The 24330-nt window shown below is 46.0% G+C and overlaps 1 protein-coding gene across 8 annotated transcripts in view; it reads right to left on the bottom strand.

Annotated features, from left to right (window-relative positions):
* Positions 1–24330, bottom strand: part of HIVEP3 (human immunodeficiency virus type I enhancer binding protein 3) — a 217495-nt gene that overhangs the window by 28888 nt on the left and 164277 nt on the right. For all 8 annotated transcript variants that reach the window (XR_002432459.1, XM_021375167.1, XM_021375172.1 and 5 more), the window contains one exon: positions 21304–21449. Coding sequence is in view for 7 of the 8 variants with exons in the window: in XM_021375167.1 (XP_021230842.1) it covers positions 21304–21449 (146 nt within the window). In the remaining variant the exon portion in view is untranslated. The remainder of the gene's footprint in view (positions 1–21303; positions 21450–24330) is intronic.

Raw genomic sequence — 24330 nt, 5'->3', positions numbered from 1 at the left:
TGGCATCAGACCTTTTCTACTCTATTAGAAGTAAAATTACAGTTATACTCATTATGGTTCTATCTGCTGTTATACAGCTTCATCCTCTCTACACTCTAATCACTTAATTGTCATTCCACGCTGCTCTAAAAACACAACTATTTCAGGAAAAAAAAAAGTCAATGTAAATAATACTGCACTGCTTTACGCAAGATGACAACCCGGCCTTTCATTACTAAAATGCATTTAGAGATGAAACCAGACTGAAAAATGAAAGTGCCCTTACTGCAAGGTGAAAGTATTCACTGCACGGCATGTGCATCATCCATGCAAAGTGGCCAGCATTAGGCACCCTGCATGTAGAAATGTGGAATAGCACTGATTGCATGCATGGGATAATCAGTTCCTTCTGGGCTTCCTCCCCATTAACCCCAATTGCAAGAGCAGAGGTACTGAAACAACTTCCATAGTTTCTCACTTCTTATTTAGTGATTAGGCCACGTGTGGACCATCTTCAGAATACGTCGTGCAGCAGTCAGACAGCTACTGCAGAGCACACGGAACTTGAGCACCTCATCCCACCCCCATAGTGCAAGAAGAAAGAAAGAAACTAAAAAAAGTAGTAATTAGTTTTCTAACAGCAAGGATATGATGGCAGCATCACAAAACGCCACATTCACCTTCCACGTCTATGTGCCCATTTCTAAGATTTCTCTGTATGTCATTTCAAGACGTAATCCTGCACGATAGCAGTGCTGGAGCATTGTCTCAGCACAGTCAGGCAGGTTGGGCTGAGGTATAGGAGTTCACACATGCTGTTCACAGGGGACTGCTCCAACACCACCTTTCCTTATTGAAGATCAAACGCAAATAGAAAAAAACATCAGATTAAAACAACAACTGCCACTGACTCACACAGCCCATTCATAAAGTATTCATAGAGAAAATCTAACCTGGAAGTCCACAGAGATGACCTCTTCCAATCCCATTTTTTCCTCCTCCACCCCCATCAGAACCGATCAAACAATTTCCAGATAATCTGACATTAACCACTCTCACTCTAAGTACTGACACAGATACTCCTTGTTCCCAAAGCAGCTCTTTTTGCGACTATTTTCCTAAGTGCTATGAGTGATTCTCAGTGCCACTGCTGTTTTAATTACAGGCTGCCTTCTTGTCCTTCTGTCACATTCCATGTCAGGGAGGAAGGACTGTGTTTGATGGCCCTGCTCCAGGACTTCATTTCTCAGCACCGACTCAGTCCCTGCAGTACCCATATTTTTTGAAGCACCGTACCACTTACTAGTCCTAAACAGATCATTAAATTCTTGAAGAATTCTACTGGATTGAATTACAACTCACAGAATATTTAAAACTGTACTGAGTATGCTGAAAGGATGCATCCAATATAGGCACGTAGTAACACATTCCTCCCACTACTCTTCTTGAATACTCATTACCTCCTGAGAGAGGGTCTCTATTTTGAAGCTGCCACCACATTCTCAAGCTTATCTCAACACAGTTGCAAACACTCAAAGAAACATAATTCTTTGTGAGAATTTGTCTTCTGAGATGTATAATCATTAATGCATTTTGATGGTGTATCTTTGCATGCCTGTGCGAAGAACGATCCAATTTTGATGGAAGGTACGTGACACCTCATTGTTCACTGGATACCATCACATTTTTGATATCTCCACATTTATCTCAAGCAGATTTATTTTCCTATACCATTGATTGAGCAACCTGATCTGGCTGCAGATGTCCCTGTTCATTGCAGGGGAGTTGGACTAGATGACCTTTAAAGGTCCCTTCCAATTCAAACGATTCTATGATTTTATAATTCCATTTCTGAATGAATTTTCTTTGGTTTTCCATCCCCTTTTGGTCTGATTGGGATATACAGAGGATGATCAACTCTTGTGGGTCTCAGTCATGTGCTGGGCTGGAAGATCATGCTCTGTCACCTGGACACGGCCATCTCCTCCTCGCACTCGCTGTGTGGTGCCTGTTCATTCTGAGATGTTCACGGTGCCCTGCTTGCTCCATTATTGACCCATTTTGCCAGACACCATGTCAGCAGCACGCAGCACAGGAGATTGTTGCTATCAGACCACCCCCAGTTACCTAACATAAGTCAAGGTGAAAAAATCTTAATATTCCTGCTACGGGACAAGGCGAGGAACCACTGAGCCATGTGACTATGTTATAGAAACGCATTTTCTCTTCTGTCACCACATATGCCTTCTTGTCTGCCAGCCTATTAGGAACAAATGAATATCCCATTTACAAATTGCACCTCAATGGAACGCATCTATGGGGCTTGGGGACAGGTACACCAAAAAAAAAATCACAGCTGCTCCTGTGTACTCTGCATTGCTACCTCGTTTAGTTTTAAATTATTAAGGAGTGGAATTTCATCATATCCCTCGAGAAACAAACTCAACTGATGCTTAATAGAAGGTTGGGGTGGGAATTTTTTTGAGGTTTTTTGTTTGTCCAAATCTGTGTTTATTTTGTTTCATCCACTAATTGCTTAAACCTCCGCAAGTCATTCCTCTGCTTTTCAACTGGACCTCAAATGGAGATGTTCCATCTACGGTCACCAGAATTATGGGTAGGCAGGCAGGAAAAAAAAATGCCATCTACTGCTTTTATAATGAATCTATAGCATAGCAGCCAACTGTAAGGTCTTTAACATAGAAAATATATTTTATGCTCAGCCTGAAAGCTAATTGCTTTTGCGATACAACTCATAAAGAGGATACCTAATGAGGTTGGTTCCTTCTTCATTAAAAAATAAAGAAAAAGGGGGAAAAAAACAAAGAAAGAGAAAAAAAGAAGCCACACGGCACATTTGCAGACTAAAACGCCATTGTGTTAAAAAAAGCCAGATTTCTGCACATTATGAAAAACAGTAATTAAGACAAACACCACACAAGGGAAATTTAGCTGCATTGTTCTGCTGCGGCTCTGGAGCGAGGCTCTGCGAGCCAGGATCCCCTGTGCCCTGTTCCTTGGGTGATTATTTGCTCCTCCACAGCAGGAGCCCGACGGGGCGGGCAGTGCTGCAGATCTCAGTGGAGCACTTGAAAACCACTTCACGCTTCACCAAGTGGGACAAGAGAAAACTGAGACCCAGATCAACATCCACTGTTAATTCAGCTTATGTTATGTCCTAGAAATAAACTGCTTGCAACATCACTGGAGAGCAGCAAGCTGCAACATAAACAGACCAAAGAAATGGCAAAGATCTTAGCAGCAACAAGAAATATTCAGAAGTTATAAGAATTGAACAGACCGTATGATGGTCCAGATCCCCTGATTTGATGGCCTTTAAGGGACCCTTCCAACTCAAACCATTCTATGATTCTGTGATTCTATGAAATTAGTGCATACTCCATATACATTTGCCCAGTTAACCACAAGTCTTATGCATCTGACTGCAATTTAGATGATGAGCTTTTAGGTCTTGCTCTTTATGTTGACAAGCTTTGGAAGAGATGCAATTGATTACATTTCCAAATCTTTATTATTATTATTATTTATTAACAGCAATAACTGCATCTCGTTATGAAAATTTCCAATCACTCAGATTAATAATAAAGAGCCTTTTGGCATGAATTGGAGTGGATGACAAATGAACTGCAGTCAGAGCTGCAGAACACGGTATTTTAATAATATTGGCAACTTGAAAACAATTCCATTGCCAAGAGTCCTGTTCACTCCCAGTGTCCTTGGTGCTGATGGCAATGGATGTCCTGCCCTACAGGATCTTCATGTTCACTTGCTGTTTGGCCAGGCCACCTACTAAAATTCCCTGAGTATTCCAAGTGAGAGAAAGGAAATTTCCAGCCATCCTTATTTCAATCAAACTTGTAAGGTGTTTCACGAGACAAAAGAAAAAGAAAAAAAGTATGGTCTGGTGCAACTGATTCACTCAAGCAGATTTCAGAAGCCACCTGCAAGCAGCAGTTACTCCTTCCTCTCAGAAAGGCTGCAATGTAATACAGGGATTGCTGCTTACTTCCACTTTCCCTTTAGTATCAGCCAACTTTGATAACGCTGATCATGTTATAGGTAAGATATGCAGAGACAAAAAAAAAAAAAAAAAAAAAAGAAGGGCTGATCTCACCATGCAAGCAAACAACAAAAATGGCTCAGAATAAATCTGTTCCCTGATGGACGTGTGCTTCATCACAGCTGTTTTCCTCTTCTTGTCTCAGGGGACTTTGGTCCATCTTCCTTACATCTAAGCTTATTTTCTGAAGGGCTTTAGAAGCAAGGATGCCATTACAGTGACTTCCCACATCTTTTTCCCACCGCTCAGTCAGTGACAGATTTTGGGAGCATCACAGGAGGAGTCCATACAAACAACAGGGATGGTGAAGGAAAACAAAACTTCCCCTCCAGTTCCTCCGCCTCCACTCTCTGAGTGTGACACATGGGATAAATTCTCCCAGGGAAACTCAGTCTCCTCCAGTTTGCATAAAGAGGCTTCAGAGCTCAGCTCCCCATGTAGGTGTATGGAGATTTGGGAGGAGGGTGCTGTGCAGGAGCTGTTTTTATCCCTGTCCTTTTGTTACTTAGCAATAGAAACCCAAACACTGCTCCTCCAAGTGCAGAAGGCTTCCAGCAGCTCCAGCAAACTCCCTGCGGGGAGTATTGAGTTTCATTCACTTCTTCACCAGTGACATGAATACCCATCCATAAACTGTTGGCACAATAAAATCTGAATGTCTGAGACTGCCTGCCATTAACAATAACGCAAACCCCATCCAAGTGGCGGCCTGGTTACGCTTTGAAATAACAGGAAGTGCCTTGATTTCAAAGAATCTTGGAAGCAAACCCGATATGCTGCACATTATGGAATAACTTCTTCAAGACAAACGCTTGATTTCCAAATGTCTTCGCAAGAAAGCCCAGACAACCCCTTTGCCAACCCCATGTGAAGCTCCAGCAGGAGCCAGGGAACTGGTTGGAAACAGTAGGGTGTTTTTCCAGGAGGAACGATCCCTTCGCAGCATCAAAGAGCGATGGATGAGACCGACAGAGAAAGAGCAATGGATGAGACTGGAACCATGGGAGCAGTGGAATACGCCGGTTCCACCAAGTCTGGCATTTCCTGAAGCGAGGTCCAACTCCCCAGTGAAAGTTCTTAATAAGTAGTAAAAATAAATAATAATAATAGGCTAGATTTATTTCTAAAGCATAGAAGCCAAAGAGCCTCTGGCTATACTGAAGCATAGTAAATAAAAGCAAGTCCAGCTGCCTGGTCCCTTCTTTCCCAAAGGCAACAAAACAGAACACAAACACATAGTAAAGGCAATCTGAGAACCACAGTAACCCCATAACAAAAGCACTCCATCAGAATCACGTTCCGGTCACTTCTTGCCCTTATCACCACTGGGTATTGATGGTTGATGAATTTCCGCTCTCGTCCTGATATAACTACAACTGACAAAATACCCAAAGCCACTCAGGTTATTATGACATCTCAACATCCTGGAGGATCAAATGGATTGGGCTTAGATTATCACCTACAAGCAGATCATCATGTCAGCCCTCATTCTGCTCTACAACACCTAGGGGTTATAATTATTAATGAAATTCTGTACAGTGTTCCAGGAGATAGAGAGGCACTTCGAGGAAACACGAGCCTCAGACTCGTCCCAAGCCTCTACCCATCCTTCAAGCTAGATCCAAGACAAAACAATTCTAAAGAAATGATTTAATTATTTCTCATTTCCTGTGCTTCCTGTCTCCTGTCAAGGCCAAGCAAGGAAATGAGGACTAGTCCCAAGGAGACCTGAGATACCATCAATCCAACTGGACAGCAGAAACTCCAGGAACTGCATAAGAAAGTTTTATCCTACGACTTTTCAGACCAATCCTAGAGCTGTAAGAGATTCCAGATGAGCTGGAGCAAAGTATCTCTGCTCTTGGGCGCTCATCTACGTTAGCAGGAGCAGAGCTTAAGCCCTCCTCGATTCTAATAATAATGAGGAACCACTGTTTGCAGGGAGGACCCGTGTTGTGAAACACCTGGCAAGAGGAAGTGAACTGTCAGTTCCCCTGAATCTATGAACACCCAGATACACAGTGGTGGAGAATGCCTTTTTCAGTGTTTCTGCAGCCAAAATACGGGCCCAACCCAACCTGCCCTCAAGTCAGTGCTGGCAGCAGGGTCAGGTGGAGCCTTCATTTGGAGGGTGGAAGCCAGGTCCAGCACAGTGCAAATCCTTCACCAAGGAGTTGAATTGCTACCAGCTGGGCAGCGATTGCTATTCTCACATCAGCACATCGCTGGAAATCCCTGAGGACCATCTTCTGTGCGTATTCTGCAGTGGCCCACAGCTCTCCAGGACCTCTCTCACCACAGCTGGGGAGTGATTCTGAAAGTTCCCCCTCCCCTCCCACTGCTCCTCCCCCAGGGCACGTTCTGAGTCAGAAATTCTGAGCTCAGCAATTTCACAACGTTGTGATTTTCTCCTCCTTCTCTTGCTATCCCTGCAAAAACCAAAGCAGCCCAGAGAGAGGGAGCTGGATCCTGTTCTCTCTTGCACATAATCAGCACAACAATTTAGGCAGCTCCACTCGCCCTTGCAAAGCAATTGAAGGAAACAGGGCAGCGCAGGGGTAACCAGGGGCAGAGCCTGCGTTCCCCATGATGATGTGTGAGGAGGTGAGCAGAGCCAAAGTTGTGCTTGCAGGACCTACAGCTCAAAACCCTCATCTTTTAGCTTGGAATCAAAAAAACACATTAGATACCACAATTATTGAGGAAAAAATCTGGAAAACCCATAATGCTTTTTTTTTTCCCAGTCATTTTTCAGCAACTGAACTTAAAAAAATAAAATAAAATCCTTCTCTCTCAGGCATCTGCTGTTAGCCAGTGTGTTTTATGACTGCTGTACAGAACGTTTCAGTGTATAATGATTATAATAATCAGAAGAAAAAATATGATTGTGCCAAGAGCACACTCTTCTGTAGCTTGAGGAGTATGCGTGCACACCCGAGGTGATTTCTTCTAGAAATATTCTTCAGCCACACAGCCCCAAAGCAGCCTGCTCATTTTAGGCACCACTTCTACAGATGCAGCTCCGTAACTTCAGACAACGTCTGCGTGCTTCTGCAAACCCCAGCAGCGGCGCAGCTCTCACGGGACAACGCTTGGCGCAAGCGGTTCTCCCTTGGGAAGCTCCCACTCCTCCAGGATGCAGAAATTCCTGCAAGGACCGCGGGACCACGCCGCTCCAGCTGTTCCCAGCCGCTCCGCCACGCTCGTGGGTGAGATCAGAGAACCAACAGCAAAGCAGCTGGGAAAGGAGGAAGGCAGGGATGCGGTCCCTCCGTCCGCAGCACGGAGACACGTCGGCAGCATGGAGGAGGTGGGGTGGGAGGAAGGAGGAGAGCGGTTCCCAGGTCACTGATGGAAAACGCTACGGGTCCGGTCATCTCCCCAGAGGGTTGAGAGGGGCTGTGAAAGAAGTCCTCCTTGGAAAGGTTCCCATGGAAGTCTCGCAGAAGGAGAACGTGCCAATGGTCGCATGTGCGAATGGTGGGAGATCGTAGGATTTGGGGGAGGAGGAGCATGTTTAACCGGGACAAAAATAATTTTAAAAAGGCCTCTGAGAGCACCGTTGTCTGCTGATGACCTTCAGGGGCTTTCACTTGGAGAATCTCCAGGTTGAAGCAGGAGCAACTGAAAGCAGCTCCTGAAAGGAGCTGAGCTCCTGCTTGTGTTCCCACACCACGGGCTGGCTACTCTCATTAGGTTCCCTAACGAGCTTCCTGCAGCCCTGCCAGACCCCTTCTGCACAGCACCTCGAACACATGAAGGAGTAGTATTTTTCAAAGGCAGATCCCCATTATTTGTCTTAACACAGTGCCTACAGGTCTACCATGCAGACACTGAACACAGAGTGAAAAGCTAATTTACCAAGTTCCTGCCCCAAGGACATACAAAGAGATAGCAGATGGGCAGCGGTGGATAGCATGGGAAAACAGCAGGGGGATGTAGGGCGGTGTGATGCGCTGGGACACGCAGCCTCAATGCTGCCATCATTTCTACAGACAGACATCTCAGAGCAGAGGTGAGTTGAAGGAGGAGGAAGAAGGTCAGCAGATGTTTTCAGAGAGCAGGGAAGAAAGGCTGTAGAAGTAATACATGGGGAATGGAGAATGTCATCACCATTCAGAGCAGGAAGGGATATTTTGTCATCACAAATGGATGCAAAGAGGGCTCTATTTAGACAAAGCACAAGGAAATTACTTTTTCTTTCCAATTTTCCAAAACAGAGACAGACCCAGACTGATACTGTGAGCATGCAGAACAGGACTGCAGGGGAGCTGGATGAGCAGCTGGTGAATTTTATTTCTGTATATGGGCAGGAAAGGTTGCACTTTGGAGCCATTCTTCAGGAAGAGTTGGCAAAATGGAAGGAGTAGGGAAAAGCCCTACACAGACAGAGCTCCTGCAGACAACAGCAGGAATGGTGTTGACTGCAACCATGCCACGGCACTGAGGATGGAGAACTTGCAGCACAGTGTGGTTTTTTCCAATGCTGCGAGAACCCAGCATATGGGAAGACACCTCTGTCCTCTCCTTCAAGAGGAGTTCCCACCTGGAAGGGATCTGGATGAGATCAGAAGTGAGGGCTGATGGCAGACAAGATCCAGTCTGCTCATAAAGTGCTATATCCACAGAGCAAAGACCATTCTTCACATACCTCAGGAAATCCCTCTCTGCACCAATATTTCAGGATATTTTCCTTCAAAAAAAAAAAAAAAAAGTAAAAAAACACATAAATTGTTGCCTAGAACGTTTTCTCTCTCTGTTTTGCATGTCTGCATGTCAAAAGTGCCAGTATATCATGCTCAGTTCTGCTGAGACTAAAATACATTCCCGTGTCTCTCCAGGAAGTCACAGCAACAACCGTTTGTGTCTTTTCTACAGCCGTGGCACTCTTCCCAAGGACGTGCGCAGATCTCCCGGGGGTCTCTCACCCCCATGTCTTCACGTGGGGCGGGTGGGCTTGCTTCCAGCCGGGACTTGCAGGGAGACGTGCTGCTGTCTGAATCTGAGGCGACACCAAAGCCCGCAAGAATCCGAGGCGACTCCTCCTCAAAACCACTCGCCTTCCCCTTTCTTGGATAAACACAGCTCAGCAGGAAGCTGCCCGCAGCCACCAGCCCCCCTGGGATCGCCATCCAGCCGGGACTTCCCTGCACGGGGCCATCTGCGGAGGAGCGCGGAGCCGTCCCATTCCAGGCAGGGTTCGCAAACCCGCTGCGCCAGATGTGACCTCGGCGGTGCTGGTGACACTTCGGAAGGGATGGCAGGAAGGCTGTGGAGACTGTGCAAAAATAACCAGCTGCTGTTACTGCTGACATGGCCTCTGCTCTCCAGAGGAGGACAGCGAAGGCCCCTTCCAAAGCGGGGGCAGAGCTCAAAGCTATTTTAAATCACTGCTCTTCACTGCAAGAAATAAAACCTCCGTCAGCTTTAGCAGAGAGGTTCGAGCGTGTTTTATGCCGAGGTGCCTCGGAGATTTATACACTGCAAAACAGCGATGCACCAGGGACCGGCGGTGCGGTACCAGAAATCGCTGCGGCTTTCTCTGCTAAAGAAGTCAAGCTGCAAAATGTAAATGTTCACAGACCTATGGCTCAAGCACAGGCCTGGACTGGCGTCTCCCAGAGCCCCTCTATTTCCGCAGCCTGTTGCTACCTGCAAGTACCCTTCACCACATATTAGCACTTTCTCAATTTACCATCAGCTTCAACAGTGGGCTTGTGCAGCAGGGCCACAGTTTTCACTTTTGGTTGCTGTGAGTGAGTTTATTAAGCCCATCCGGTGACATCTACGTGAAGGTCCAATTTGCAAAGGCACAAATACCAACAGTTTGAGCAAATGCAATCAGCCCCGACCATTGCTCAGCACCTCAGAACATTAAGCCCTGTGCTCAGCTTTCAGCTCAAAAAATTGAGCTCAAGATGCAACACATAAGAGCTGAATTCCTAATAAATTACTGTTATAAATAACACTCCACGGTAAAACCAGCACACTCCAGCTCTAAAACTCCAAGCCATCGGTAGTCTGGGCAAATAGACTAATTAGTTGTTTTTTTTTGTACTGATTTCCTATATTCCTACTTATTCAGATCTCACTGTGGTTCTAACATTATAGCTTCTGGGGGAAAAAAAAAGGAAAATATCCACAAACCGACAACATACCAACGCCAAGCAAAAAAGAAATCTTTTCTCCCATTCTGCACCACCGTGCCAAACATCCCTCGCCCTTTCTGAATTGTGAAAAGTTGATCAATCCTTACCCTAAACTCCTGATGCCCCGCTTTTATGTATTTCCAACACATGGATCTCATGGCATATGTCTCTACCCCTTGCCCACCCCAAACACCTGCAGCCTGCAGGTCCCTGGTCCCACCACAGCTCTCCTGTCAAGCAGAGGGATTTATTTTCAGTACCAAAAGGTTTTGCTCTATCCACATTTGGGATAGGTTCTTGTTTTATCAAAAACCAGGCTGCTCTGGCACACTTGAGCTTTGCAGAGCACCTAATGCTTGGAAGTGCTGGTTGGTCTTGCAAGGGGACTGAAATGCAGAGAGCTGAAACTCAGTTCTGCGATTAAATAGTTTGCTTGAGAAAGAATGGCAAGATACTCACAAACACCGAAAACCACCAGTGTTAAGTGCTGATTTAAAACATCTGTGAGAAATATTCGCTCTTTGAAAACACGACTACTGCACATAGGCCTATCAAGAGTTACCCAAACCAGCTCAGTTGTGCCCAGGCTCTACAAGAAGGCAATGCACCCAACAAATAGGAAGGTCTTTAACAACTTGATGGTGATGGATTGACAGTTGGCCTTGATGATCTTAGAGGTCTTTTCCAACCTTTATGATTCTACGATTCTATGAAATTAGCTTCTCGCAGCTGATGACCCCCCTCATTTTTGACATACCATGTGCAGAATGACAGGACCCAAGCAATCAGAAACACGTGAACCTCTAGGAAGCCCAACCACCATGCAGTGCTCTCAGGTGATCAAAAGAACTAGGCAAGATCTTGCTTGCTACCTCACAATGAAGCACTCCAGTTTCCAATCTAAATAAAGCTTGCTGTTCTTCAGTCTTATTTCTAGACTAGAATAAACATCAAAACAGAGCAGCAAAACTGTCTCCCTTGGTCACGTGAGCCTACTCACAAAGAAGCACACAGTTACAGTCAGTCTGGATTCACATTTTTCCATACATATGCTAGGAATTCTCGCATGTTTTTAAAAGGTGACAGTCCATCCTACCCTCCTTTCTCACTCAGTTTATTTTGCATAAATATGCCTGGGCAGAAGCAGGTCCTTCGGGACAGGGAAATGACTTTAAGCACTTGCAGTTGCAGTCACAGCTCTTTCCTTCTCCTCCATCCCGGAGAACCTGAGCTGGACTGACAGCTGCCTTACAGCTCTTTATGACCCAGAGAATCACTGGGCCTAGATCAGCTCCAGGTTTGAGATGCATCTGCCTATGTCCATAGTGAGCTCCTCCTCAAAAACAAGCTAAAACTGAAAATCAAGCATAACTTTTAAATAGTAGAAAACAGCTTGAGAAGACGCAATATCATTTAGGCACGTTTTACTATCAGACCTCTACTATTCCTCCACCATCATGCAGAACAGTCCCAAGAATTTCACATCCATCTGCCATCACTGCGATTCTCTGACTGACATGAAAGATAGTTGAAAATCAACTACAACATTTGGGATGAGTTTAGAAACAAAACAAAACAAGAAAAGAAACAGATGAGCAGGAATCAGATTCACATCTGCCTTGAGAAGAGATCTATCTTCTCAAAAGTAATGTTTTCATCATTAGGAAGGGCCAGAAAAGGAAGTCCCAAACAGCCAGGATTATATTCTCGGAGTCATCTTCCTGCCATTTACCTAGTGGGATATGGATTGAGCAATAGGCAGTCAGGTCTGGGTCTGTCTATTTGAACACTGGGTTTCTAATTGATTGCACAGTACTTGGAATCTATTAAAGGGTGTCTATTTACAGTGCTGTATAGGACAGGCTGCCTAGATGTGCAGATGTTAAGAACTGGATAATCCTAAGTAAAGCTGGTAAAAACGTTTGCCTTCTCAAATTTTCCACAGAATTAATTGGAGAGATTGTGTCACTGAATCAATAAAGTGCAAAGCCCACAATCTTGACGTTTGCCACAAGCCCATACACGCTCCGCTCACATGGAGACGTTATTATTCCAGACACTTGGCCATATCAGACAGCAGCTCAGAGTAAGACGTTGTGTCATGCCTGTGAGTCCGAGGTGCAGAAGGGCAGCCCAGGAGAGCACAGTCTCACTTCAGGACTCCACACAGATTCTTTTGGGCTATCGTTGTCAAAACTTCAACATGGAAAGTACTCAATTGCCTTTTATTAAACTGAAAAAAGAAGAAAATAATGCTTGCTCTTATGAAACTGAGAGCATGTACGGTGTTGGCGTAGTACACAGGAGTCAAGTTAACTTGGTACCTGTATGTGTCTATTCCTCTTGCATTTTTTTCTGAATCCTGAGATCATCTCTGACCTTCATCCACTTTTTCTCTTCATTTTGCTGACACCAGCTCGTACCCTTTTTCTCTTCATCCCATCCCATGCCCTCTCCCTTTGCTGAGAATGCTCAGACCATCCAGCCTGACCCTCTCCTTCTTGGATAATCAGTCTCTTTCCTTCTAACCAATTTCTACTTTCTCTGTCCAAACTCATCTGCCAAAACTGCCTGATCAAATCACACCCTTCCATCCATTGGCTTTCCCTCACCCACCTGACCAAGGCACTGTGAAATGCTTGTGTCCCTCCCTCTGCTCTTGGATATCACAGTTTCCCTGGCCTCTCACACTGCTCTGCCAGCAGCCCTGGTCCTGCAGCCCCCGCTGGCCCTTTCTGCCCTAAATGGGAGGAATGCCCTGAAAACAGGGTGTAGCAAGGCAGAGGCTGATCTCTTCTCCTATGTAACAGTGGTAGGACGAGAGGTGATGGCCTTAAGTTGAACCAAGGGAGGGTCAGGCTGAACATTAGGAAAAATTTCTTCTCAGAAAGAGCAGTGATGCATTGGCACAGGCTGCCCAGGGAGTGGTGGGGTCACCGTCCCTGGAGGTGTTACCAGAACCGTGGGGATGCGGCACCAAGGGATGTGGTCAGTGGGCATGGTGAGGTGGCTTGGGGTTGGAAGTGGTGATCTTAGAGGTCTTTTCCAACCTTAATGATTCTATGATTCTACAAATGCTGTTTTTCAGTTCTGCTTGGTAACTCTGTTGTGCCAAATGCAACCAGCGCACAGGTAACCATTCCCCATGATTACAAATCATTTTCCCGGACTTCAGTGTCACGTAGGTTAGAGGCTTCACCTCAGACTTGCAGAATGGTCTGGTCAATCCCCAGGAGGGATATGAGATCTGGAACAAAAACATCCAACACCATCATCCTTCCTTGTCTCCTCTTCTGCAGAGGGAGAATGGGGACAGGGGGAGGGTGGTAGATCTCCAAGGTTACAAGCCTTTGGCAGGGCAGGGAAGAGAGGCCCCAAGCAATGCAGTGCTCCCATCCTGTCTTTTTGCTTGCAGTGACCTAAACTTTTCTTTCCACTGAAGAAGGAAAGACAGTAGTGCTATGTCCCACCCCAGTAACCCACTCACTTGCTGGTTTCCACTCCTGGTTACCTTACTGGACCTAACTTTGGATCTACCAAGTGTCATAAGCCAAGTAATTGCTACAACATATGCAATTAATAGTAGACTTAATTCATTTAGTGCTACAACAGGAGACTGACAAGCCTGGTATCTGGAACACTTCATTCCCCAAACGAGATGCAGCATGATGCCAGCAAGGCAGGTTGGCCATCACCAGGCACATCTGCATGGCATCAAAGACATTTTCTTATCTTAATATCATTTAACTTTACATTTTTCCTCATTTGAGATGACATCAAATGGGAAGTCTTGTCCGTGTATAACACAGAGGAGGTTAAATGTCACAGTGAAGAGAATTAGGGGCTGGGAAAACCCCATGGGGAATGCTGTGCACCCAAGGTCTCCGCCTCACTCCAAATGGACTGCACTGGGCAAGCCAATGGACAGGCTGGATGGATGCTCACAGGGTTCTTTACTCAGGATAGAGCCCAATGCAGAAAGGTGTGCATCCCACACACGGTCACATGGGAAGCTGAGATAATATTTCTTAATAACTGTCTGGGAAATTAGCATCAAGCAGCATTATGAGCACCTGCCAGAAAGATGTGTTAAGAAAGTGGGCTGGCTGTACAGAAAATAATCTAGGAAAAATAATAAAGAAAGCCAGACAACAACCCAGACTGAATCCTTCTGTGTTTGTCTAATTTCCTGGGAAAACAGGCAGAAGCTGCAGAATGAATCCAATTGTCAAGCAAAGCGACAAGATATTCAGGGCAGGAAATGGGGTAAAACATGAACAACTCCCATCGAAGAATATTACATTATTTTAAAGACAGCAAATACGCAAGCTTAGCACCAGGTGAGTTGGTGTCCCCGCTCCCAAGGAAGGCAATGGGAGCACGGGGAGCAGAACAACTTATCCCAGAGCCGCAGTGAGTCACGGGCATTGGAGGGGTGTACAGCCCACATCCCAAAGCCACACGTATCTGCTCCAACCACCATGCTGTCTGCAGGATATGCTCAGGGAACAGCGTGTTCAGGAATTGCTCAGAGCAAACACAGCTGGTGCTGAAGGAGAGCCGGCGGCATGCAAGGACGTCCTGCCACCAGGAGCCAAGGAGTGGGCTGGGCGGCATCGTGCCCAGTGTGAGCGCTCCACGCGCTCACGAGTATTCCTTCATCCAGGGCTGGGATGGGAACTGAGAGCAGGTCTGTGCTTAGCTGGCCAACACGTAGAGGACTGAATGCTTTTTTGCACCCACATCCATAAGGAGGTAGTAAAGAACAGGCTGGATGTGAACGATGCTGATTCACGTTGCACAGAGCCTTGAGGAGCATTTATGGTGGCTATCAACTCACAGGGTGTAAACACTGTCATAAAAGCAAGGAAACACAAAGTGCTTCAAGCTCTGGGCTCCGTCCCAAAGGCCCATTTAGGATCTTGCATGATGCTTCAGCATTGCTTACACAACCAAAAGCTGCTCCCAACAGACATTAATAACCTGTTTTCAGGTTAACAACCCGAGGGTGCTGCTATATTATGCGAGGTTACTAACACAAGAGCTCCTGGCACGCGGCACCATCTGTGCGCAGCGGGTTCGAGAGCTGGTGCCGTTTCAGAACTGCCCCACACCTTCCCTCCGAAAGGAACCATGTCAGCTCTCCCAGCCTCATCCCACACAACAGAGCGAGGTCCCCAGGGTCGCAGCTGAGCGAGTGGCACCTTGGCTTTGCTCTCCCCAGCTCTGCCCTTTCCTCCTCTTCCAGGCTCCGTTTCCTGCCGTGTACCTTGCAGCTCCCGTTCCAAGAAAGGATTTCCTGAGCAGACCTCCAAAAACAACCGATTTTTCAGTTTCTTGGCAACAATCTGAGTTATCAGGCAGAAATGTTGCTTAAGTAAGACCTTAATTAAAATTTTTTTTAAATCCAAATTTTCTTAAGCACATATTATGGGGTGGGGTGGGGAAATCATTTGCTTCGGGTTGAGTGGAACCTTCTCTCCATACAGCTTTTAAAGTAAGAATGCAATGATTTTCAAAGCAAAAAGCATACATTCCTTTCTTTTTGAAAGTATTTTTTCTCTAGTTGGCATTTTTCATTGCTGCTATTCCTGAATGCAGCCTTCCAGCAGCCTTCCTCACTGCCTGCAACCTGGCTCTTCAAAACATCTCTCCTTTCACCTTGTCAGCAGCAGTAACATTCATAAATCCATCCTTCCTTAAATTGCCACCCTGTGTCTTGTCTTCTTGGGATTGTTAGCTTTTTAAGCAGAAAATGTGCTTTGCTTGTGCTATGAAAAGAAAAAAAAAGAGTGTAAACGTATGGTGCTCACTGAGATCTTATGTTCTTTTATTGGGATGAGGCTTGTCCTTCCCCAACAGAACCATGAGCCCAGCTCCTGTCAAGTGGGAGAACCCCAACCCCACGAGCTGCTCCCAAACCCTATGAGTATGGATGTCCCGTCCAGAGAACTGGAGGCTCCTTTGGAGGGGACTCTTGGAGAGCTGCCATCATTTTATGTGATGTCTCGTCTTCATACAGCAAAATCAGGGAATGCTCTTCCCTTCCCTTTTCCCAGCATGCCCAACCCACGCTGGCGGAGCACTCTCAGCTCTGTCTCAGCAATAGGGCTGTAGGCCTCAAACCTCATGGCATGAAAGCTCTCCATTTGTCATCAAGTCTGATGTGTTGAAAATTCACACGTCTGCTTAAAGGTCCTTTACAAAAGCAGGATAAATACCTGGGCGCAAGCTGATGACTGAGCTTTAAAAGCTTCAAAACCACAATTTAGAGTGCAGCTTGACACAGGTAGGACCACATTTTCCGTGGGGCTGTGCAGCCACAGGGCTGAGCAATGCCTGCTCAGCACCCCTGGAAGCAGGAAAAATCCAGCAACCGACCACAAGATGCTCAAATCAACAGCAAGAGGTCAGTCTGGCACCTCTGACCCCAATGGAAAAGCATTCGTACCAATTCCACCCTCCCCTGCAGAGCAGCAGGAAAACCCCTTTCACTTTCTATTTAAAATGAACATTTCAGGAATTCTTTACTTTCCCCCAAGAAATGAATATGATGTAAAATATTACTGTTCCATGTAATATTTGAGGCACGACCCTGGGGTCATGAAGTGCCTTCCCCCCATAAGACTGGAGCAGGTAAGCAAAGGAGCACCATGCACTGCTGATGCGCAGAGCAGCTGGATGAGATACGGACAGACTCCTCCTCTGCTGCTAATGTGTGCGCTCAAATTAATGTCTTTGGGATAAACGACTCTCGCAAAATAAACACAGTGAATTCCTAGAACTCATCTAAGCACCAGAGGAAATCCCCTGAACGAACCGGGTTCGGCGCAGGGGTTTGGGGTTACACGCTGAGAAACTCTGCTTGTTGAACAGAGCGGGCTTTCTCCAGGGTAATAAAACTCTTGCATTGTTGTGCCAGGGATTTTCCGGGAGGTGTGTGTCAGCGGGGGGTGGGAGCTGTAGTTTCTGTGGCCGGTCATAGAAGTGGAGTGAGATCACCCAGAGGAACCGACCGCAGATCCCAGCGGCAGCGGGAGGAGAACAGGGAGGGAGGCTTGCACATGGCTAATGGGTTGCAAAAGGTTGTATTTTTTTTTTTTTCCCTGATTAGCAATCATGTTCAAGTCTGATAAAACAGTCCCAAGGATTCTCTGTTTTCCTTCAGTGCTGAGAAAAAAATCTCTCACCAGACACACTGAGGCTCATGTATGTCCCCACCTCCCTCCTGCCTGCCTAAAATCCCATAAGCAGCCTCACAGCATGGAGACAGCAGCTTCTCCCCTCCCAATCCCAGGGCTCTCCAGGAGCGCAGTGGTCAGTCCTTGTGCAATCCCCCCAGTTATATGCACTGTGCTAGGCAGAAGGGGCTGTGGGTCATGAATTCATGGAGCAGTGATTTAAGGTGGAGGAGATCCATCACTCTGGTTCAGAAGAACCCATGGCTGGCAAACCCATAACCCTGTTACTTACTGGCGAGGAAAAGGAGTGAAGGGCCCAGATTTGTGTCTGAATCAGACCAGACCAAAATCCAGACCAGCCTGGGCCACAACAACACTAAGAGCATCTTTCGCAGTGTTAAGATACCCTACACTACACCACTATGGGCTCTTCTTGCTCATGTGCAGATTTGCACACATGGGATGGCGCGAATGAAAGGATGCTTTGGGTCTGCGACCGTCAGGTTGCAACCATATGTTTGTTTTTTTTTCCTAATTACAGAGAAAAATAAGAACAGAGCAGCTCCCCACTGAGAGCACCTCTGCCTTCCCTTTGAAGTATTCATTTTACACGACACTGCTTTGGGGATGTCAGACAGCATTCGTTGTTCTTAACCCTTACATCTTGGTAATGCTTTCCCTACTAGTTGCAGGAAACCACCCCAATGAGCCAAGCAATGGGCCCCATAAGAGCACAGAGATGTGGCTGTGAAACAGAAGGACACATATTGACCCCTACTACTATCAGATTTCATCCTGGAGACGCTAATGCACAGTAAACAGGCAACATTTCCCTACAAGCCCATGATACCATCACAGACCTCACTTTCAAATCAGGTCGATACCGATCTACAGTTTCATGATGTAAGATTTCAGAATGGTCCCAGTGCCCCCAAAACACCAGAGTGGATTGATGAAGGTGACACAGAGCCAGGGAGGAATCACGGCACTTCTGAAGCTGTACTAGCCAGCATGACATTCAGAGCTCATTTTCACTGCTCACAACCACCATGGCATCCCTGAGGACAAGGCCAGCGGGTATTTTTATTTGCTCCTTGAGTAGTACCAAGCTGTCTGATGGCACGGTTCTCCCAGACACATCCTAACAAGGCAGTGCAGTGCCCAGTCTGTGCGTGGGATGCTGAGCTCCCACCTCTTTGTTGTTTGTTCAGTGCACGGGTGCTTGTGATGGGAGTGAACGCTGGCCGCAGCAGAGGGGTACCCAGTCCTATGATATTCCACGATTTTCCATAAAAAGTCACTGCTGAAATTACATATACAACAATCTTAAGACTTGTTCGCAAAGAGAATTCATTCTACAAACAGGAGCCCGCCCAAAACTGCACATTCCATCTACGTTTAACTTATTCCATCTATGTTTAACTGTGGAAGAGCCAAGGCAGAGCCACATGTGCTCCTCCTGTGTCCCTAAGAAACCAAAACCACAACACAGAGAGAGAGCACAGCTCCTAGAGCCTCTAGCAGGTTCATGCTTTGTTCCTTAAAGATGGGCACCAGGCGTGATGGAAGCATGAAATGTGGCTTTCCTGGTCTTCTCTGAAAGCCGAGGAATAAGGTTCTGGCCAGCAGCAGGGGAGGGAGCAGAGCTGGTCCTGGGTGCTGTGAGCAAGGCAGCAATGGGAGAGGCAGCAATAGGGCTGGAAGAAGGATGTACAGTGGGAAAAAGCAAGGGCTGAAAATAGCATTGAGAAAGGGAAGAGCTCAAAGAAACAAAAACTGAGAGGAAGATGGAGCTAAAAGAGATACAGCAAGTTCAACTTGCGTAGGAGTACTTGAATTTCTTTATAACCTCCCTCCTTGGAAGAGGCAAAAAAGTACAGGTTGGCTCCAAAACCAACTACACTGCAATGGAAGGAAGGGACAAGCCTGGAACAGATCATGTGAAACTGATAAATCAGGGAAGAATGAAGCAAAGAGGAAATCTTTATGTCGGGGGGGGGGGGGGAATAAAGTAGGTGAAATAACATCTTGAGGATGGATGCACTTTTGATGAAGCATTTGCAGGAGATGGCAGGGAATAGGTCTGATCCATTTAGCATCTTGTGCAAAGCACTAAGCAACCCACAGATTCATCTGCAAGAAAACATCCTTGCAGATCTGAGCTGCTGAGACCAAAGGATTCAATGTCAGAAAGCTTTTGGGGCTCAGGCACGAAGCACCAGCTCAGTACCAGCACCTCAGGAGAACAGCCTGTCCTGCCCGACCTCTCAGCAGCGTGCACACCATCTTATTGAGATATTAAACACATTTCTCCGATCTGGTGCCTTACATTTGTGCCTGTGCTTGGCATTAAGCAGCTACTATATTCTGTCTCACATCCAGAAGGACGGCTGCCTTAAGCTGATGCTACAGGAACTTTAAAATAAAACATAGCATACGCTGGGGATGACTAATACCTTCCCTGATCCTGGCTTATACAGAACATATTGGAAAAGTTGCTTTATTTTGCGTCTGTCATTTAGAAAATGTGACTCCCCACCCATCCTGCTCGGGACACGGGGACATGGAGATGTGGCATCAAAGCACCTCCACGTCTGTCCCCAAAAAGCCTCTGTGGAGCAGCTCTGCAAGGGGCAGGACGATTTTCACCCATGTTAATGCTGATCCTTCTTCATCACACCTAGGAAGAAGTCCTGGGCAACCCAGCTGAGGGAAATGAAGGCTTCTTATGGGGATCCGAGGCAATAAAACCCAGTACTCTTTTGGTCCCATGGCCCTGTCTGCAATGGAAGGATGATGGCAGTGCACTCATCGCACGCCCCAGTCTGCTGCCATCTCGCCATTCCCTGGCTCCTTCCCTAAGTCACTTCACCATGACCACTACAGGTTGATGGCAGGTGACAGGGAAGGGCTCTTCCTTTATGGGTTGGCCCTAGGTGCTCACCACTCATGCTCAACACGCAGCTAAACCCGAGCCGAGCACACAGCGCCTGCATCTGGGTGAGAGGTGAGCAGTCCTGAGCCAACAAGCAGCTCTCCTCTCACAAAGCACCGCTTTACTCCTCTGGTTAGATGATTTGATCATCTGCTAATGAAATATTTTAAAAGAAAAGCAAACTTCAACAGGTAACAGCAGAGAGAAAACCACAACCACTGACTAATTAAAGCCTTTTTCTAGCACGCAAAAACCAAGACCACCCAATGGCAAGAGAAGAACTGATGAATCCTGCTCAGGATTCGGCAACACACAGGAAGGATGATCTTGAGGTATGAAACTAATTGCATCCTACAGACACGCTACTAATTAACTGCTTTTTCATTTTTGAAAAGATAAACAATAATATTAGACCAGTGCTGAATTACTGAAGAGCACTCTGAATTACCTGGACCTAAGAATAAAGATATACATCAAATTTAGACCTTGCATCCATTCTGGTTTGAGCTACTTTAGTTGGGTGGGTATAAAATCACATAAATACAACAGTTCTTTGCTCCCCCATATAAAACACAAGGAAGAAGCTCCCCAGTTTCTCATCATAATGGCAACAACCAACAGGAACTTCATTTTCAGGAGAAGGCTCTTGAAGGATGCGGAAGACATGGAGGGCATCCCTGCCACATCAGAGACAACTGCAGGACGCATTTGTGCTTTTCAGCTGTCTTCACTCAACCACCTGCTCGGAGACGAGATCAAGGGAGCTCTTAATTGAAGACAACTCAGAAAAGAACATGAATGGGTCCCAAGTATCTGCTGATCTCGAGGGGCGGGTTTTTAAGGCGGCTGCAGAAAGAAATCTGGAATCCAACTATACCTGGCCTCCACACAGCATCTCCACTGACTTGCCATCACTGTAACCAATAACTCTTATACAATTGGCTGTGATACAAAAAGAGAAATAAAATTGACACTTACCCGCCTTCAAAGATCTTGATCCTGACTGGCTCCCCTCTTTTGGTTGCAACAGCCTCTTCTTCTGGTTTTCCTCTTTTATCCTCTTCCTTCTCAGCTCTAGTTATATCTTTTCGACCTTCATTAGAAAGGAGCGAAGGCAAATGAACCTATCTCCCCAAAAGAGCAAAACAATCATTGATTACATACAACATCGCTCTACAGACTCCACAGACCAAACACTGCAGGTTGAACCAGCAACCCACCACACAGGCCGCTCGTGACAGGACAACATCTCAAGAAATAAGGCTTCTGCTTCTGGATTTTGAGCCCTGCAAGTTGGGTTATATTTACAGTGACCTCTTAGAAGTACTATTTAGATGCATGGTGGCTCTGGGCTATCCAGGAAGGTGCTGGGGTGACTCTGAGCATGTGGCACGGCCGCAGGTCTCCGTCCCCAAATCCACCGCTCTGTCCTTGGATCATCCTCTTTCTTAATACGCACAAAGATCGTGAGAGCAGACCTCACTAGACTTCATATATTTAACCTCAACCCCTGGATTTCCCCCTCGCACACACACACTCATGCAGTTTTGGACTCGGGCCACCTAAGCTTGATGTAAATCACTTGATAGTCAGAGCTCGCGGCTGATTTCCTTTCACCAAACTCTGCTGCCAAGGACGCCGTGCACAGAAAGCCACAAAACCAATGGGAGAAAAAAACCCTCGACCTCCCCACATATTCCCAGGGTGATTTGGCTTTTCTCACTGCTACCCCTGCCACCCTTTGCTCATAGCCAGGTCTGAGCCATGCGCTGACATTTCATCTCGTATGTGTAATGTTATTTGTGTATGGACTGAAATGTTAAGAGCTGCCTCCCTACCTCTGCCCAGTGCAAGTGGAGCTCTCACACCTGGAATGGAATTTTGGGATGTTTCCCTGCTAAAACCTAACATTACACATAATGGGTCTCCAAAGCTTTGAATAATGGGTCTCCAAAGCTTTGAAAGAGGGAAGCAGGCTGCCTTTTACCCAGGTTACTTTTTACATAAATGCAAAAACACCTTTGAAGTGCAACTGAATCACCCACATTCTCACTTCATATATTATTTCTTGAAAAAGAGTGAGGGTTTGAAAGACATAGGGTTAGGAGAGGAATTTCAACCTGTGGAAGTTTAAATCCAAGCTGGTCACCTTTGACTCTATGGCCACTGGAGACAGTGGCAGCTCTCAGAGTGATTAAGCACTTATCTCAAGGGGACAAAGCACTCACAAGGTGCCTCTTTGTCTCCCCTGGTTAGAGAGAAGCCACAGAGCTCAAAAAGAGACCTGCAAAGTCCCGTGGGACCTGGGGCTGCTCTCTGCCCTGGGCGAGCTCACACAGACAATGATCCCAACCCCATGCCATCAGCCCCATGCACGCTTCCAAGATGCCTCCTGGGAATGGTCCAACCTCCCCAGATGTGCCTGGGCACCACTTGGGTTATCCACCCAGGACAGAGCAGGGCCAGGCACCATTATGAACATTTAACAGCACAGATGGATCTCTACAATTCTATGGAAATGGGCTCCGTGCTCTGAGCCAATCAGTGGCACCTCTGAATATTGAACTTGGAGCACTACGGCTTCACCTCCTGACAGGAGCTACACGTCCACAACAATGCTAGTGAAAGCCTTCCCAGTTCAGTTCCCTGTTTACTGAGGAATACAAAACAATTGACTTTCTAGATGTAGCATGAGGTTTATTTATTGCAACTTTTGAAAGCACAAAACATAGACAGATGAAAGGCACCGTGGAGAGCCAAAATCATACAGTCACTACTACCCCCTGTTACAATCTTGTTTAATTTACAAACTGCAAGCACGATACAGCGTAATTAACCATCCCTACATGCACACTGCAGCCTACAGTCACTTCAGAATTGATCTGCTCAGTAAGTCCCACTGGTAATTTAGAAATCAAGCCAAGTACATAGACAGTATACACAGTACTACTGCTCGCTGGTAGCTTGCTGCATGCATAATAGTACAAAATATTAGAGCCTTTTTACATTTTCTGTTGTGTTGACTGACAGCTTATAGTTCCATAAGGAAGAAAAGACTTAAGGAAAGTCGCTGGAGATAGCTGAAGGTTGAACTCTCAACCTTTGATTGATGCTACTGCTACGCAGCTCGGGGTAATCGCGTCTTCCTGAGTAACCAGCAACTTCCTAATCTGTGCCAGTCATAAGCATCGTAGAGACTAAACTGGGGATTTCACTCCCACTGATCATCTAATTAAAAATATTTCTTGACTTGGCATGAGGTCAATTTATCTCCATTGAAATTAACGTAATTCCTGCAAAACCCACTCCTTTCAGCAGCGCTTATTAAAATTAGGCTACGTCGTTTTCTAGGTGGATTTTGCAGGACAAGCCCTTGCTTTTGCAAACTGCATCATGAAAACTGCAACTTTCGTAGGGTTTTGTTTAAAAGGTTTGTCAGCCTTTGAGTAAATGTGAAATAGAAATTTTGATGAGTAAGGGCTGAGCCGCTCCTAATGTAGATCTTAACATTTAACTTTGGGACATGAGGGTCTCTCGTATTTCTGAAACACATGCTTTGTGTTCATTTTAGCACCACGTCAAAGAGCAAAGTTCAAAGGAGCACAGGCACTTCTATTAGAGAATGAAATCAAGGATGGTACAACACCCTTCAGATAAAATCCACTGAAAAAGAGTGCATAAATATCAAGCATTAGTGTGGTTATGGCACTGCACAGGTAATTATCTGCCCCCAGGCTCCAAGAAAATCTGCCTTTTGGATTTCTGCGGGAGAATGATGGAAATGCTGAATAGAAATAAAGATTTATTGAATCATAGCTACTCTACTGTGCATTTTAAGACATATTTATAAGCAGCAGCTGCAGCAGCGATTACGATAAATTTAATATTCAGAGTTCATTTCATGATTCAGAAATAAAATGAATAATCCATCAATATAAATTGACTTGAGATGAATATCAAATTGCAAAATCTTTCGAGCAATTCTGTTTGCTAATCTACATGAAC

This window comes from Numida meleagris, chromosome 22 (assembly GCF_002078875.1).
Source record: "Numida meleagris isolate 19003 breed g44 Domestic line chromosome 22, NumMel1.0, whole genome shotgun sequence".
In the NCBI taxonomy this organism is placed as follows: domain Eukaryota; kingdom Metazoa; phylum Chordata; class Aves; order Galliformes; family Numididae; genus Numida; species Numida meleagris.
This window is presented reverse-complemented; position numbering and strand designations above follow the sequence as displayed.